The sequence below is a fragment of the Brassica rapa genome, chromosome A07, assembly GCF_000309985.2.
Source record: "Brassica rapa cultivar Chiifu-401-42 chromosome A07, CAAS_Brap_v3.01, whole genome shotgun sequence".
NCBI lineage: Eukaryota > Viridiplantae > Streptophyta > Magnoliopsida > Brassicales > Brassicaceae > Brassica > Brassica rapa.
In genome coordinates, this window is record NC_024801.2 from 18,485,385 (window position 1) to 18,504,581 (window position 19,197).

General features: G+C 34.9%; 1 protein-coding gene across 2 annotated transcripts; it reads left to right on the top strand.

Moving 5' to 3' along the window:
- The first annotated feature begins 2,164 nt into the window (after positions 1-2,164).
- LOC103830131 (axial regulator YABBY 1) lies at positions 2,165-18,942 on the top strand. 2 transcript variants are annotated; one of them, XM_033275088.1, is made up of 7 exons: positions 2,165-11,900; positions 12,064-12,225; positions 12,321-12,453; positions 13,078-13,126; positions 13,247-13,322; positions 13,842-13,919; positions 18,326-18,942. In XM_033275088.1, the coding sequence occupies exons 1-7, from the start codon at positions 11,787-11,789 to the stop codon at positions 18,389-18,391; spliced, it is 678 nt and encodes a 225-aa protein (XP_033130979.1). In that variant the 5' UTR covers positions 2,165-11,786; the 3' UTR covers positions 18,392-18,942. The 2 variants fall into 2 exon arrangements, with proteins under 2 accessions (XP_033130979.1, XP_009104094.1); XM_009105846.3 differs by having other exon boundaries at positions 2,168-11,900; positions 18,555-18,872.
- Positions 18,943-19,197: the final 255 nt, after the last annotated feature.

Consider the following 19,197-nt stretch of genomic DNA (forward strand, 5'->3'; position numbering starts at 1 on the left):
AACTTGGGTTTCGGATCCTTCCTTTTGGCTAAGAGGCTTTGAGGTCACATGGCTCTTCTTTGCTTGGCTCGCAAGTTATCTGAGAACGAAAGAGGTTTCTTTCGGTTGTTTTTATGTGACGTCTCGGTACGATTCTTGTTAAAGCTTTCAGCTTTCCAGAATCACATTCTTGTATCAAATTCTTTTTACGAACCGTTAAAGAAAGTCTTGAAAATGCAATGTTTTGTTTACTTTCTTTACAAGGTTCATTATATAGATTGGCCCCCAGGATAGGTTGACGTTGGTTCTCCAACCGTTTGAGTCTGGAAGATCATTGAAGTCCATGGAGATTCAGTCGTCAGTTTGAGAAGTTGCTGGACATTCATGATTCCATGAGCAGGTGTGCTGCATCTGCTGCACCCACATCATCTGCTACTCAAAAGCTTGCAAGATAGATGTACTTCATGAATTTACCTAGGTTTTGTATCAGTGTGGGGTTTTTAGTGATACTTATTGATATCTCATGATTTTAATAGGTTTTAGATTCATATTTTAGCTCATTATGATCATTCTAGGTTGCATTTAAGTATTAATATTGCATTTACATGCATAATTGCATAAATAGGGGCTAAATGTGCACACTTGAGAAGTTTGGGGCGAAATCGTAAGGCTGTTCTTGCAAGTCATGGAGTTTGTGGCCGATTTGAACGAAATCCAAAACCAAGGGACCATCTTGCAATTACACGAGGGCTAAATCGCACGGATGAAAGATTGGGGTTGGTTTGAAAGTATATCATTGCACGTTCAGAAGTCTTGGGGCCAACGTGAAAAGAACTAAAACGTTGAGGACCTGTTGTGTAAATATGGGAGAAGTCGCCATTGGAGCTCACGAGCTTCACGATCTGAGGATGGCCGCAACGATGGAGCTCGGCGAGGCTCGATCCCGACACGGCTTGAATCTGAGAGCACGGTGGAGGAGCTGAGACGGCCTGGAAGAGAGAATCCTGTGGTGGATGGCCTCGACTCAATCTCGGGCTTGAACCACGAGGAAGAAGAATGCGACATTGGTGGAGAAGCTTGGCCGCGACGGTTAACGCGAGGTGTTGACGATGGATGAACGACGGATTGAGCTTGGCTGTGGCTCGGTGGTTCCGGTTCAGTGGAGAGCTTAGTGACGACGAAGCTTGAAGCGACGATCTCCGCGAGTTGTAGCCATGGCGGAGGAGAGACGTCAGCTCAGGCGTGGTCAAGGCGAAGAAGAAGAAGTGGAGCTCGATTCCAAGAATCAAAGCGGGTTTGATGCAGCAGTCGAAGGTCACTGCTGGGAATTGATACGGACATTGACGCGGCTTGTGGTAACGGGTAAGAGACACCGCTCGTCAACATGTCGAGCTTGATGGCAGCGGCTTAGTGAAACGGGATTATGAACCCTCTGGGAAAAGGCCCGTGTCCCTGTCCAATATCGACTTGGTGGAGCGGGATGCGATGGCCGCTGTGGATGCGATTTTGAGACGTTGACCGGTTTACTCGGGTTTGACCCGGTTTAATTTAATTAAACCAGTTTGAGTTTTGCCTTCTTATAAATAGTTTTAGCCTCCAAAAATCCTAATTTATCTCATTTTCTCTCAAGACTTTGTCTAAACTTGTAAAAGCTTGAATCTTTTTTATAATCTAAGGAAGTACTTCATCTTATATTGGTATTTCTCTTGCTCATTAACATGATTAGCCTTGATCCTTACATGGGTTTTAGGTTTCTTATGGAGATTAGTGAGTAGTAACCTTGTGATTCATGGGTTAGATAGATTAGGGTGATTAGGTAGAGATTTAGGATGTTTATGGCTTGATTAACATTGTTCTATGCTTGCTAAGTGTACTTAATGCTAGATTAGACTTGATCACTCTCATCTAGACCTTAAGCTATTTTAAGCCCGAAAGGTGTTTGTTAAAATGCTTGAATGAGCTTAGTATTGTCTTTTACATGCTTCGCCAACGACAGTTGATGTCCAAGGTGTTTAAGTGGTTAGTAGACTTGTGATTCATGCATGCTTGATTACGATAACCAACGATAGTTGATGTTTAATTCATGATTAGCATAGGGGTTTTTGCCACGAGAGTGGATTAATCTATATTGAATGAGATCTAGACCTATAGACTTGTTGATTGTTTTGTTTGAACTTTCTAGATTGAACCTTGATCACCTTATATCAATTATCATTGCCCATGGATCAATCCTTAGCATTTGAAAGTTCTTGCACTTATTTCTTGATTGGATTTGAGATCACCTTGTTTATATTTCTAGGATATTAGCTTGTTACAAATCATCCATCTTCTTGTTTGCTTAGATTAGGAAAGTTTGTGTATTCTTGGTGTTATAGATCACTAGTTCCTTGTAGATTCGATCCTAAAATGCTATAATGACATACCATTCGATCGTGGTATTGTTGGCACATTAGGTTAATTGGTGTGTGCTTAAACGCGTAATCACTTATGCATCTGCAGCAATATGAAGTTATATGCGTGTTACAGGACCTATCTTCTCGCCTATAATGTATATTTCCGATGTAAATTTATAGGAGTTTCGAAGGATAAAAGGAATTATAAACTCGATGTTGGAACATGCTGAGCTCTTCACTTCTGACAGGGATGACATTAGTGAATATAAGGTAAGGATCATGTAGCCTCCTAGTTTAGAAAATGAGTCATCTTAAAATGGGAAATACACGTACTTCTATGCTTCTGGTAGTATGTCACCAGGTGTGCAAGTGTTAAGGGAGAAAGCTTTATGCAATGTAGATGACGTTTTGGAGAATATACTAATCGTTCTTGAATCAATTCAGCTGCAGACTGATGAAGCCATTGTTCAACCTCTATACGATATTTTTTTTCGAAAGAATGTTAAATTAATTCAAACAAAAAATATTGTTTACAACCAAAGTTGCTTGTTTTAAGCTCAAAAGAAATTGAAACTTTGCTTTACATTAGAAAATAGGATCATATGAAGGAGAACCAAGTTCCCATCCCTCCCTGATAAGCTGAGTTGTGGTGATATCTGATGCTTGAGATACGATTTCGAACTTGTTTGTTAATGATTTTTGTAAGCCCTGACGCAGCTTTGGGATCCTCTCCAAATCTCCTCCCATTCCGTTCTGCCCAAACTGCACATAGAGTGGCCTGGAAGACATATCGAAACAAAAACAGCTCCAGCTTGCTTCGCCTTCTAGTGAGAAGGGATATAATGTCATCCCACACATTGGTATAATCCATCCTCAAAAGCTTTCTGGTGAGACTCGACCACACCTCTCCCGAGTATTTGCACTGAAAAAACAGATGGTTTCTTGTCTCAGGACAGTCCTTGCAAAGCGGACACATAACCGCAATGCCACCATTCCATAGCGATATACGATCTCCAGTAGGCAATCTGTCCAGGATAGCGACCCATGTGTGGAAAGAGAACCTTGGTGTGCTGTAGCGAAACCACACACCTTCGAACCAGTCAACCCGTGCCTGCATCCCTCGCAAGAGCATCCAAGTTTCTTTGGTAGTAAAGCTCGGTTTATAATTATTCTCAACTAGTCTTATTAGTTATCTTTAAGTAAGTTTGTCTTCTCCATTTATTAGAAGGAAACGTGCTCAGGACACAATTATCCTCCTGATGTCATTGCTGCTTGTACCTTGTTTATAACCATCTACTGGCTCTCTAAACTGTGTCCATAGACAAACTATAAAAACGAGTTAACCTCTGCATCCCAGGATCTATTTTTCATGTTTTTCCTTGCTTTTTGTATTTTTCCATTTAGTTGTGTGTTTGTAGGATATAATGTTACACTCCCAATCCAAAACAGACTAGAATTAAAAACATACATATTTCACAACATCACATATCATTATTTTTGTGACATCAGCTAGGTATACTACGTACAATGTGGTCCAATAAACACTATGCTCTGTATTTTGTTAGTTATTCCCTTTACTTTGGTCCTCTCTAGTACAAAAATGTAACCCTTCCCATAAATTGATCTTTCAGATTACATTTACATTCGCTCAGGTTACAAAAGATAAATGGCTCTCTTAAATTTTAGGTGGGGACACTCATCACTGATGATGATGATCCAGACATTATATTTATTTTACTACCCATGTCCTACATATAGTTTCAATAAGTGTTAATTAGTAAATTGGTTCATACTGGTTTAGACATATTGTAATGGTCCAAAACCTTCATATCGACTTAGCTTTGTCAGAGCCAAGCCGGCCTGGTTTTTCTATGTTTTCCGACAACAACAAAAACTAAATATTAGGTAGATTCGACTATGCTAGGATTAGATTGGCTTTCAACTCTAGAAAAATGATCACATGTGTAACTATCAGAAGCAATTTTGATTATATTGAGTTAGTAGATTGTAACATCTCTAATCCGATAAAACATTAACTCCCCAAATTTTTAGTCGTTAATATGTATGGATCATTCGACCTCCATTTTGAATAAAATATTATGTATAGATCATTTAGTAATTGTAGTAAACTCTATAAATCTAGAGTTTGAAACGAGGAAAGTAACCAGAGTTGCTCCCACATACGATTCGTTTACTTGTATAGATCATTTAGTAATTGTAGTAAACTCTATAAATCTAGAGTTTGAAACGAGGAAAGTAACCAGAGTTGCTCCCACATACGATTCGTTTACTAATAGTACTAGTTTGCATATTGTTTTTTTGGGGGAAATTGTAATTTAGTGTTTGGCTGGACGTAGGACTAGGAATCAGAAGCTTTTTAGAAATAAAAGTTTGTTAGATTCTACGCTTCCCGATGGGAGACCGTTTCTTACTAACTTTAAGACAATAAAACACAAGTACGGATCAGAAGAGGTTCAGTTTCTCTTTTTGGTTAAAAGTGAAAACAAAATCATTATAATTTATGCGAAGACAGATGATGATTATATGCTGTGGATAGTATCTAGTACTGATAAAAATTGAACCATCATCTATATTTGATAACTCACTGGATCAGGGATTCAAACGAACAAATCAAACTCATAGACCTCATGTTCTTCTTATATGTTTAATTGTTAAGACTTATTAATTTGTTAATTATGTCATCAACTAGTATGATTGTTTAAAATACTAAATAGTCTTGTTTGCAGTTGCATGTTATATATATATATGTGTGCGCGCGCACTATATTGTAATTTATAACTTTTGATTTACTTGATATAATTGTGATTTTAGATTGTAACTGCAAACGCAAAACCTAAGTGGTGTTTGTTATTCGTTTACATTTCGCATCTACGTTCCACAATTTTGCAAATTTCAATAGATTTCTTAAAAAAGTATTGTGCGTTTAATGGACTTAACCACAATATTTAAACATGTAACATATAGTTAATGGCAAATTTAAATATGAAATTTTAATCAGTGACGATGTTTATTCAGAAATCATCATTTATCCAACATAAAAATGAGGGTGGCGTATTAGTTTGTATATATATGTTCACCGCCTGAGTCTAATGAGAGATGAATTCGGGAGTTGACTCATCCAGGCATGCTTCGCTAAAATATAGGATGAACCGATGTGACTAATTAAGCATCAAAAAATGGTTTAGGTCCTTTAGGAAGATGTCTGCTTCAATGATTAAGCAATAACTAAAGTGTTCATAATATTATTATACTATCAATTAGTGAATAAGAACCAAGAATATATATATAGAGAGAAGGTTTTAGATTTGTCCAGTTCTCGCATGTCGCTGTGCCCTAAATAAAGAAACGTGAGAGAAAAGATTGCACGTGGCAGAGAGAAGCCTGCTACATAAAGACAAAGAAGCGGACCATAGGTCGGAGCTGAGGAGCCTGGACAGTCCATAAACATGCTATGTTTATTAGCCTACATGACTCTGCCCTGTGGCCCTCCCTACCTATTCTCTATCTAGCTCTTCACTCCGTACTTTTCTTTAAATTAACTTTTCTAACTCCATGCAGTAAAATTATTGTGTGCAATTAACAGATTAGGTATTAAAAGGGCACGCACAAGATTAACCTTCTTGTTCATCTAAATATTGAATATCTAAATAATTTATCTTTTAAAAAACTTCATATTTCTAGACAATGGAATTTGTATTCTAATCGTTTCGATGAATCTTTTTTTACGATATCTACCTAAGTTATATCAATACTTTTTCAGTAGTCGAAAATGAATGTGGTTTGGAAAACGGATTAAGAGCATCTCCAATGTAAAACTTCATTTTTTCCTTCAAAATGGAGTAAAAGTGAAAATGGAGTAAAATTGCTCCAATCCTACTCTATTTCCTACTCCATAATGGAGTGATGAACAAACAAAAAAAAGATTACTCCATTTATGGAGTAAATTTTATTATGGAGTGAGATATGGAGTTGGGTTGGAGCATTCATTACTCCATATTCACTTTTACTCTATTTTAGAGGAAAAAATGGAGTAGGGATGGAGATGCCCTAAGAATGTCAGAATAAATTATAAATGGGTTTAGCTTCTCTAATTATTTATAAGAAAAGAACATTGATTCTAATTTCATAATTAATACGGATCAACCATATATTATCGAGTCATGAATTGTAGAAGCCATATATTATAGTTTATATATATACGATCCGATAATATATGCATAAATGTGGCATTCAACAGAAATCATCGTTATATTTTAGTACTATTTACTTTATAATTTGAATCCATTCATATTTTTTTTGTTTTACCCACACTGTCGCTCTCCTTGATATCCGAGAATATAAAATTTACTCAGACCAATTATATAAGATTGAAAGAGAAAGTGGAATCTTACAAAAGCATATTGTTTTCTGAAATGATATCTAATGTAGATTTTCAGATTCGTAGTTGTGTATGAAAAGACGATAGAAAATAGAACTGGAGAAACCCTATAGTCTTCATATCTGATACCTTTCTGAAGCACAGAATAAGTAAATGCTTTATTCACACACATTTATGTATGTCTATAGGAATGTGCGTATATATAAATATTTACAACTAATTTGAATACTATACTTTAATGGACACCTATGATCTCAGTACATGCATGCATGTTATAATGGACATATTGCATTTCATTTATGAATTCCAATATACATAAACATGCATGCCATGTGTGTACTATCTCAGAGCATCAGCATTAGTGAACCCCTTGGAAGGGGTTCACAAAGCATTTTTTTATTATTATTTTTTTTCTGTTTATTTTTGTTTTCAAAAAAAAAAAAAAAAAAAATTTATAACCGGACCAACCGCGGGCCGCCACGTGTCGTGGGGCCCGCGCTACAGTGATGATCCGGGTTCAGTGCAGTGAACTTCTAAGAGGGAGGTTCATTGCTTTTGTTTATTTTAATATTTTTTTTTTTCGAAAACTGTGTGAACTCTCCATGGAGTTCACTAATGCAGATGCTCTCAGTATTCTCATCGCCCAAATTGCGACAAAAGTGTGGGGTAACCCTAACATTATAGGATTCTAGGAAAGTATGATCAGACCAACTTTTCCTTCTTTATTTTACCAAAAAAAAAAAAAAAAATTCCTTCATTACACGCCTTAATTACTCAAAACTTCCGCCTTTATATTTTCGTCTTTGGTCGACCTTACCTAATACATATATTCATGTTCAGTTTAGGCAACCAGATATTAGCAACAATATTTTGGGGTTTGATTCTTTATATCATTATATGTAATGCTTAAGTTATGCTGAGTAAACAAAATCATGTGCTTTTGGTAACCGAACTTTTTGGCCGGGTTGGAAGCCAAAATAATTTCGAGATTGTAATCCATCATATGAAGATTTGTAGTGGTCATATAATTCGTACTGTATTATGTATACATCTAATCAGAATAAAGTAATAGCCGGCCGTAACCAATAAGACCTATTAAGTAACAATCATCAAGTGGATCAATTTTTCACATGTTTAATTCGCTGATAAAAATCTTAATATCGTAAAACAAGGAAGCTTGTCTTTTCAATATAGACCTATTAAATAACAATCATCAAGTGGAAGCTTCCATGATTTATACATGGCCAGTTGCAGCTGAGAGCTATAATATAGTATATATGTAATACGGATTCATGATTATGCATGATTGGGATAATATCTTTCCAGTTATTTACACAATCTAACACGAACTACATTACATAATATAATTCCATAACGATTTGAACCACTAGTAAATAGTATAATATCATTATCATTGACATGCGCGGAATTGGTAAGTTAGTCGGACAAACAAAAAAAGTATAGGTAGTAACTAGGTGCATAGATATTTTTTTAGACAAATATTCTTGAAATGAGAATGAAATACATGAAAATACATATGTAGGTTTGAAATTAATTACGCGTGGATTTTTGCTTGTGGCTTTCACCAATATGGTGCTTCTATAAAAACGTACATATACATGCCACTTTAAAAAGATCATAAGAAATGATACAAAAGATTTGTTGTTTCTCTTTTAAAATCCTTGATTGAGTTGTGATCTGGTTGACATGATGTGTCATAAAAAAGAATTCAAATTTGATGTCTAAATATGTGTATAAATTGTAAAGAGAACAAGTAAAAACTTGATACATGTAAATACTATAATTAAACATTGATAACCGGTCTGTTTATTTGAAAATTTTAACTACATTTGTATAACTATTTTACTCTCCCTTTCACGGAAAGTCTACACTTGGATGATTCCCAATATTCAAATGAGCAAAAATAATAATTGACTAAAAGACACAATAATATGAAATTAGTAATTTCATAAAATGGAATTAGAAATGGAATAAAAAGGAATTGTATAGAGAAACGAGAAAAAAAAAGTAATCGCAGTGGTAATTAAGGAATGACAACAACAGATGAATGACGCGACGCTTAATCACTTCCATGCACACGTCCCTTTCTTTCCCCCACCTCTGCCGCCTTCATTGGGAACTGCGAATTCTATTGTAAACTGTTATTATTAACTTCTCTCTTTAATCCCTTTTACTTAAAATTACTCATTCCATTTTCACGAAGATATACTCCCTCCGTTTTATATTGTCAGTAGTTTTATTTTTTTTTTCTCAAAATATAAGTAGTTTTTTGATAAAAAAATGTAAGTAATTTTCATATTTATAGGTAACTTTTACATTTATTGAATATAGTATGACCAATCAAATTAAATAGATTTATTTTTGATTGGTTAAGTTATATCTAATCTATTTATTATACAATACCTTTTAAAACATAATAATTTTCTTAATCTTTGTGTTTTTAGCCAAAACTACTTACATTATAAAACATAAGAAGTGGAGTATTTTTTAGTGTTTTCACACATAATTAAAAAACACATTAAATCACTATAATAAATGTATCATTTTTTATAATTTTAAATTTTCAATAATTTTTAACCAATAGTTCAATAAAGTTAATTAATTTTTTTTTAAGATCATAATTTTTCCATAAAAAATACAAAAAGTCTATCTTCCTGAAATAATTTTTTTTCTAAAACATCAAGCTTGATGAAACAGAGAGATTCATTTCTTCGCTTACAAACACACCACATTACATTACAAGTGTACATATACATGTGTGTTCACGTGCAAACCCAACCCAAAGACCCTAAGCTCGATATGTTAAAAAAAAAAAGACCCTAAGCTCGTGGATCGTCTACTATATATGCCTGAATCGTCCCTTGTTCATACTATACACCGTACTAGATCTAAGTTGTGAATACTGATGAAGTGGTTGGTAGTTTAGCGATCATAGCTATATTAATATTGATCAAAGTCAAATTAAAATGTGGAAAAGGTGCTCACGTATTTCAGACATTCGTCCTTTTCTAGAGGAAGGAATGTGCACAATATTTTGTGTGGTCACTGTAAAAGAAAATACATATAAATGTCCGTCAGAAGCTTACCAATTTTTTTTTGTTTGTTTGAAAAAGAGCTTACCAAATTTTTACTGCAAGTTTAGTTTCGTTTTCACTTACTACTTTTATATAACTAAAGTTTTAAACAGTAGCTACAGATGTTAAGTTTTAGTTAGCATATGTTGTTTGACGTTAACAAAAAGTTTGTTTAACAAAAAAAAATTAGCATATCAATATGAACTTTTCTCGTGAGTCTTTTTTGTCACCGTTAAACAAAGTTGTGGATTTCTTTCATACAGATATATAAATGGAAATTTTATACTAAGCCATAATTTAATGAGTTTTTCTTTTAATTGTAAAGCCCAAAATTTGATTGAAACATTAAGGTTGAAAGTGATCCAGATGGTGGAATAATGCCCGTCTTTAAGCGATCCCATCATTAAACGGTTTTGCCATCAATTTCTTGACTTCTTGTGACCACAAAGTCACATAAATTAAAGGTACGAGGAATTAATTAGTATGATGTGATTTTCAGACACGTTTTCTGCTAAGCTCGTATGGGTCAACCAAATAAGATGTAGACAATCTGGATTTAATAATAACTCCAGCACATAATAAGTGCTTGTATACAATGGTTGAATAAGAAGTGATGTCAAGATCCGCTGATCAAATATCACACTTTGATTATAAGGTACGAAAACAAAAAAGTTACCGAGTTCATCAAGGTATAAAATACTGACAAAGTAAAACGCTATGCAATGTAATTTTAACTGCGGTTTATCACACCATTTACAAAACATTGTATTTATTGAGGTGCCGATCGATAAAAATTTAGTTGTGTAAAAGTGATGAGTTCCCTTTAAATCAAGGGTGGGCATGGATCGAATAATATCATAATTTTTAGTACTTGTGATTTGCTTTATAGTTTATAAATATCTAATTTTTTTATTTATTTTGCTTCGAAAAAATACAGATATCTGGATATTCCAAAAATTTATTTATAGATATTTAGGAATATTTACAAATATCTCATCTATTATATTCAATACAAGTAAATTTAGGAAAAAGAGTATATGGTTTTTTCTCAAAAAATATCTTTGACATAATATAAAATAAAAATTTAGTGAAACTATATGTTCCATAAATTTTAAAATTAATTATTATTTTTTTTAAATACAAAATTTTAGAAAATTGAAGTTTTTATAAATATTGTATACTTCTTTCTTAATTTAATACTTTTATAAGTAATTTTATAAAAAAATTAATAAAACTAAATTTTAAAATAATAATTATATAAAATTGTATATTTAAAATCTAATATTCAATTGTAGATATATACCTAGTTGTATAAAAGCAAAGGAGAGCGGATATCCGTCTTTAAATTTTTTTTATATTTGTAATTTATTTCGTTTTAAACGGATATTGAGTTTTAATATTAGTTTTACTCTGAAGACTTATAGATATCCAAATTTTTTGGATCGAATCATAACGAATAACGAATCAAATCAAATTTAACGGATAAAATGCCCAGCCTAGTTTGAACCAATTTATAGTGTTTAATTGGTGTGTAATTATCATTATCATTATATATATTATGCTTTACTATTTAAAAATATTTAGAATATGTTAAACCAAAACCTTATTAGAAGACAACCTAGAGGCTAGAGTAAGAAGGTTTTGTTTTTGTTTTTACTCTCTCACAGTAATATCTTCTTTTTCTTTCACCCTTCTCTTACCTTGCTCACACCTTTTCTCTCCTTATATCTCCTTTGTGTTATATAATACACAGCAACCCAACAATCAAGAAGATCAGATAATGGTGGGGTTTTTTATTTTCACCTTATCAAGAATCCTCTGATCAGTCAAAATACACATCAATCAATCACATCCCCAAACACTCCAAAAAGGAAGCAGATCTGCTTCCAACTTCAAATCCCTTTTTCTTCTTACAAAAAAATGTCTATGTCGTCTATGTCATCTCCTTCCTCAGCTGTTTTTTCACCAGAGCACCTCTCTCCCTCTGAACATCTTTGCTATGTCCAATGCAACTTTTGCGAAACTATTCTTGCGGTATATAAATAACCACTCTTCTTTACTTTCTTATTTTCTGTTCTTGAACTCCTCCTTTTCCTGATCTATTTGGGGCTTCTATTTTTCACTGTTTCTGTCTTGTGTCTTTATAGGTTTGCGTTCCTTACACAAGCTTGTTCCATTCTGTCTTGTGTCTTTATAGGTTAGCGTTCCTTACACAAGCTTGTTCAAGACCGTAACCGTCCGATGTGGCTGCTGTACCAATCTTCTTTCGGTGAACATGAGATCGCTTGTCCTCCCAGCGTCTAACCAGCTCCAGCTCCAGCTTGGTCCTCAATCTTACTTCACACCCCAAAATATTCTGGTATTTGACAATGTTTAAATAATTATTCTTATGAATAGTCTCTTTAGTAGTAGTATATATCAAGCCTCAAGGATATATATTAAATGTTATTGAAGGAGGAGCTGAGAGAAGCACCATCAAACATGAATATGATGATGATAAATCAACATCCTAATATGAATGACATACCATCTCTCATGGATCTTCATCAAAAACATGAGATTCCTAAAGCACCACCCACTAACCGCCGTAAGAGACTATTTCGTTAGAAAAAAATGATTTGCATATTTATAATTTGGTAGTAATTATATGAAAAAAAATGATTTGCATATTTCTCTTTCGTTTGAAAAAATGATTTGCATATTTATAATTTGGTAGTAGTTATATGAATCGCCATTAAGACATACATAGATTTTCTTTGGATCTTGTTTCAAACCCAAGCAACGTTGAATATGCATAGAAAAGAGACTATAAATAGATGTTTTTGCATATTTAACATATTCATTGATTAATGCCCTTTTGTATGTGTTGATTGAATGATTGTCTATATACATCTTGGATGTCTTCAGCGCTTGTAAGAGTAAAATAACTATTATAACTTAAAAGGGGAGATAGATTCCTGCATCCCCCGGAAATCTAGCTAGAGAGAAAGAATCTATATAAGATGTTAAAAGATGGGCTTGTATTAAAAAAAAATGATGAAGTGATGATGGGTTAGAGAGAGAAAGAGAAACTGTTTGCGAGAGAGCGAAAAAAAGACAATGTAATTGTAAAGTAGAGTTTTAATGAATATTTGTCTCTTCTCTCTTTCTGTCTGAGTTTTTGTTTTTTCGCTTTGTCTTTGCCGTTGAATTTTGCCTTTGCCATTGCCAGCTCCAGAGAAAAGACAGAGAGTCCCATCCGCATATAACCGATTCATCAAGTGAGTTTTTTTTTTTACTATTAATTATATATGCATCATTCATTTATATTCGAATCCGAATTGTATATAACATTAGTATTAAAAACATTAATATAATTCCTTGTCACGTCTTTCTCGTAGGGAGGAGATCCAACGTATCAAAGCCGGTAATCCTGATATAAGCCACAGAGAAGCCTTTAGTGCTGCTGCCAAGAATGTAAGAACCTTAATTTTCTTATCCCAAACACTCATAAACATACATATTTGCTATATCCATTGGTTAATTAAATTATAACCAAAAGTGTCCAATATCTATTTGTAAATCCATATACAAACACAAGATATAAGTGTATATATATATTTTAATATACAACAAACACTAGCTTGACAGTAAATTCAACGTCTATAATGTTATCATTTAAGGCATACTGGTGGTATACCTCTCAAGGGGTTTGTTGCTTTTTTCTAGAGAAATGCAGTCATTGGCAATAAACATTTTTTTAGGAAGTCATTGACATTAAACTTCAAACTTAATTTGGCTTAGATTGCAGGCGGAAACTAGGGTTTAATTTTCAATGCCCATACACTCTTGCATGTCTATATTATATATATATATGTGTGTGTGTGTGTCAGGTTCTAGAAAAATATATATAGCTGAGATTAGTAGTAAAGAGTTTTGTCCGGTTAACACAAGTTGATATGTGTCTTGTACGTATGTTGTTTATGTGTAATGCAGTGGGCCCACTTCCCCCACATACACTTCGGGCTCATGCCAGACAATCAACCCGTGAAGAAAACCAACATGCCCCAGCAGGTAAACCCTAATCTGTTCTGACGACATACCTTACATCTTAAAAATAATGTTACAACTTACAAATATCATAAGCCCTTTCTCAACAAAAAATAAACTTACAAATATCTTAAGAGATCGTATTTTTGTTTTAATGCATACAGTTTCTCTGTCCGTCACACGATAAACATAATGTTTGAATTTATTAGAGCAACTCCATTGGTGAACCTCTAAGTATGGTTCTTACCATTTTGTTTTAATTATTTTAATTAATTTTGAAAAGTTAAGGACTTTCACTTTTTTTGGGTGTCCATTGGTGAACTCCAAAGTGAGGTTCTTAAAAATAAAATAATATTACTAAATTTATGGAAAATAAAATTTTATTTATTGAAAAACAAATATTATACATACAATAATTATGATTGTTGATGACCAAATTTTGCAAATATATTCTCAATTAAATCGTTCTTCAATCGTTCATGTATCCTTTGGTCGCGAAGTTCACTCCGAATGGCAAGCATATTACCGAGATTCGTAGGCATGTTTGTAGAGAACGAGAAATCCACCTCTGAACTTCTGCTTGTTTCTCCTTCTACGAATATAGATGTATCAAATTGACTGTATCCGTCTCGTTCATCTTCCACTATCATATTGTGTAGGATGATACATGTTCTGATAATGTTGCTGATTTTTTCCTTATCCCAAAGAAGAGTCGGGTTTCTAACAATTGCAAAACGAGCTTGCAAGACTCCGAAAGCCCGCTCGACATCTTTTCTGGCGGCTTCTTGACATTGTGCAAATAACTCCGCCTTAGGACCTTGAGGAATAGAGATGGATTGGATAAAGGTAGGCCACTTTGGATATATACCGTCGGTGAGGTAGTAGGCCCTATGGTATTTGTGACCGTTGACGATGAACTCAACTCTTGGAGCTCGACCTTGTAAAATGTCATCAAAAACCGGAGACCGATCAAGGACATTAATATCGTTCAAAGTACCTGGTGGTCCAAAAAACGCGTGCCATATCCACAGATCTTGCGATGCTACAGCCTCTAGGACAATTGTCGGCTTGCCAGAACCACGACAGTACTGTCCTTTCCAAGAGTGTGGACAATTTTTCCATTCCCAATGCATACAGTCAATGCTTCCTATCATCCCCGGAAAACCGCGTACCTCTCCGATATCGAGTAGTCGTTGAAGATCCTCTGGTGTAGGTCTTCGTAGATACTCCTCTCCATATAAATTTATGATTCCTTCAATAAATTTTTCCAAACACAATAAGGCAGTGGTCTCACCCATACGGAGATATTCGTCAACCATGTCACCCGCACAACCATAAGCCAACATACGAATCGCAGCAGTACATTTCTGTAGCGGAGATAGCCCGTACCGTCCTACTGCATCTCTTCTATGTTGAAAATACGGAACTTCATTGGAAAGGCGATTAACAATCCCCGTGAATAATGGTCGGTTCATTCGGAAGCGGCGCCTAAAATAGTTAGGTGGATATGTCGGCTCCGCACTAAAATAGTCTTTCCATAAACGGTTGTGTCCTTCCTCGCGGTTTCTTTCAATGTATGCTCGTCTCCTCGGACGACTAGGTTGATACTCGACTATGTTGTTGTACATCACTTCGATTTGTTCTTCAAAATATTCTTCAAATAAATTTTCTACATTATCTTCTGGGTCGTTGTTGGATGAAGATGCCATGTTTGGCAAATGAAATGAAATAAATGATTATTTTGGAAGAGTGCTTTGTTTAAAGAAAAGGAAGAGCAAAAGGAAGAGCAAAAGGAAGAGTGGATGATAAAATTCTCGAATGACATAGGTTTATATAGAGATTGATAAGTTCACATGACAACATAAAGGAAAAAAAAATAAGTTCACATGACATAAAACATAAAGAAAACAAGATAGGTTCACATGAGTTAAGAAACAAGTTCAGATAGGTTCACGTGAGAACAAAAACACGTTCAGATAGGTTCACATGACATAAAACAACAAAAGATAGCAGTCTCCCCTCTGCTCCCGTACTCTTCTATTCCACCTGTGACAAGAAAAAATCAAAAACGTTAGCCAACGCGATAAACAAATCGACAAAGTACAACTAACTCAAACCTAATTCCTCACTGGAAAGACAACTAACTCATACTTATCCTAATTACAACATTTCTGACATCAGTTTCAGTTTTAGAGTCATTTCCATCTCAGAAAGAGGCTCAGGCTTCTCAAGCAACTTCTCCAGCAACTTCTGCTTGTTTAGTTTGTCTTTCATCTCCAACACGGTTTTTAACTCTGTGAAAGACTCCTCTTGACCACCTTTCATTTTTTTAGCCGATTTAGCAGCCTTGACACCCGGAGGCCTAGCACCAGTCACCGCCTCTTGGCCTTCAACAGCACCACCAACAGTCTTCCGCTTCTCTTTACCACCATCCTTAGCTTGATACATAGAGCACCATTTCTGGTCATGCCTAAGCTCTCTCCAAGCATGCTCTAAATTGAACTTACTACCATAGTCATTGAAGAACATGTCTAGTGCTTTCTTCATCACATCATTGTCATTCTCACCGCTTGATTGAACCCTCAAAACCGCATCATAAGAACCACAGAATTTGCAGACTAGGTCATTAAGCCTTCCCCACCTTTGCTTGCACTGACCTAGCTCCCTAGGCTCCAACCCAACATGCTGAACACTTGAGTTGTAGTAATCCCGGATCCTTTTCCAAAAAGTTCCACACTTTTGCTCATTCCCTATTATGGGATCTTTGCTGGTGTTGAGCCAAGAGCTTATGAGAATAACATCCTCCTTCGGAGACCATTTCTTCCTCTCCTTGACAGTAGATGCTTCTGCAGACTGGCTGCTAAAAGCTGGAAGATCAGGTGAATCCACGTCTACGGATTGAGAACCAGAGAGGTTCACAAACTCTGGAGTGCTAGATTCTCCGGTTTGGCTTGTTAGTAGGTTAACAAACCCTGGATAGTACGATGCCATTTTCTAAGTTTGTGGGTTTTGGGTAGTTTCTGTGTTTGGTTAGTCTGTGTGTTTAGGTCAATTTAAGTAGTGTTCTTGCTTAAATAATGTATGTACTATCTAACCTAATCCTAACCACCACCCTAGGAAAGTTTACATAGACCTTTAAAGACCTATCAACTCAATGCAGTTAGGAAGATTTTCATTAAACCACTGAAGTTTAAAACCAGTCAAATCTGCATTAATAAGACTCAGCTAAGACTCAGAAACAATTAAAACCACTGGATTTAAACAAGTTCAAACTAGAAAGTTTGAAATGCAATAAAAAGTTAATGTTTAAAAACTTGAAAGTTAGAAATGAAGTCGCAATAGAGAGAGTTCTGAAACTGAAGTTACTGATGCGAGAACTTTAGAAATAGAGAACGTTCAAAAACTCTTAAAAGATTTATGAACTCACCTTATGCGGCATACTCAAGCTCGGACACTCGGGCTATGAGCTTCTCCATCTCTGCCTGCAAAATTTAAAACATTTGTTAACATCTTCAAGTATAACCAGACACATAACCTAAATCTTAAACGAAAGATAGAAGGCAACTCACCTTCAGCTCCTGATTCTCGACTTCCAGCTTTACCACCAGGGATTTATGCTCTTCACATTTTTCCAGCCGCGTTTTCATCATCTGTAGCTCCTCCTCCACTGCACAGACCCACGGCTGCCTGTAATGCATGCCATCATCCTACAGAATATAACAAGTTTGATTAGATTTTGTAAGAAACATAGACAGACAGAAATAGAACAGGAAGTTCACTTACTTTGTACTCCTTACACGTGAAGAACCTCTTCCCGGGTAGGTAGTCAAAGACTTCTGCTGGAGCTCTCTCGCGCACTAAGCGTTTCCCACATACACACCGTTCTTGAATTCCTTGCATCGAGTCAGTTACAAAATGTAGGCTATCGAAGAGGGCCTTTTGCGCCTTCATAGATCTCCTCTCTTCATTAGGATCCATGATCTTCAAAATGTAATTAATTCAGTCAATTAATCGAACAACTAGGAGGAAACTCATTTTTAGTTCCTCGATTGAAAAACATAAGCAAACAAGTTGACATAATCAAACAAGAACACAACGACAATCAGAAACAACAATCAATCCCTAACTTGATTTTAAACCGGAAATTGATCTCTAAAACACCCATATCGAAAACACAAATCCTATCCCAATTCCTCTTCGAATCCTAACGAAAACCCTAATTTCAAATCGATCCCCAAATCGATTTTAAACCCAAAATCGACCACAAAAGTGAGAGAAAAACAACATGAAACAAGTAGAAATCCATAAATCGAACCCTAAACAACTCGGATTAAGCATGTGGAAATCGATTTACCTTAGAGCAATGATACAGAATCGCACAAAATCTCCCTCTGAAGTTTTTTTTTTCTTTCTCTCGCGTAAAATGATAGGATTTTTTGTTGCCAAACGAGACTAGAGCAAAGGGAGAACCAGTTACAGCTTGCCACGTCGTTTAGGACTAACCTCTAAAAATCTTTAAATAAGAGGTGTCTCTACCGAAAACGCAACATTATATTAATATTCTAATCAAAACCGCATAAGAGGCTGGGTTATGAACTTCTTAAAAGCCAGCGATGGAGCTGGTCTTATGATCATCATATCTTTAAAATTGGTGAATAGGAGGGTGAGGAGAACATGGGGATGAAAGAAGGGCTCTACGCTCCTTATTAAAGATAAATATAAGCTACAAGTAATTGAGGGTTTTTACCAAAAAAAAAAAGTATCTGAGAATTTGAAATCCAGTTTGTAGGGTTTATGTTTACCCAAAAGTTGGGTTTATTTTTATTTCTTGAACTTATATATATTATATATGCATGCATGCGTCTTCTTCCGTTGTTGTAATCAAATTCTTGCTAATTAATGAGGTTTGTTATGTTAGTTTCGATTTGTACTTGTATGATTAATTAATAAACTTTGCACAATGTATTTACACTCCAAGCAGAATTTTAAAACTAAGTAGTACTAGTTGTTATTAGTCTTTGATTTAATTAACATCATTGCTACATTTCAAAAAAAACTTTAAATAACTTATGCTTAATTGTCAATTAATCGAGAGTTTAGTAACCCACAGCGAAGAAAAGTACGTATAATTTGACAAGAAAGCAAATGGTAGACTAATGTGTATGGTTTAGTTGTGTTGGTCCAACTGTTTACATTTTGAAATTGCTATTCGTCTTGTACTCTACTTTCAAGAATTCAAGTTTTGATTCAAGCCTTTTTCGAGATGTAGGAGAGATATTAAACAATTACATCAAACAATCAT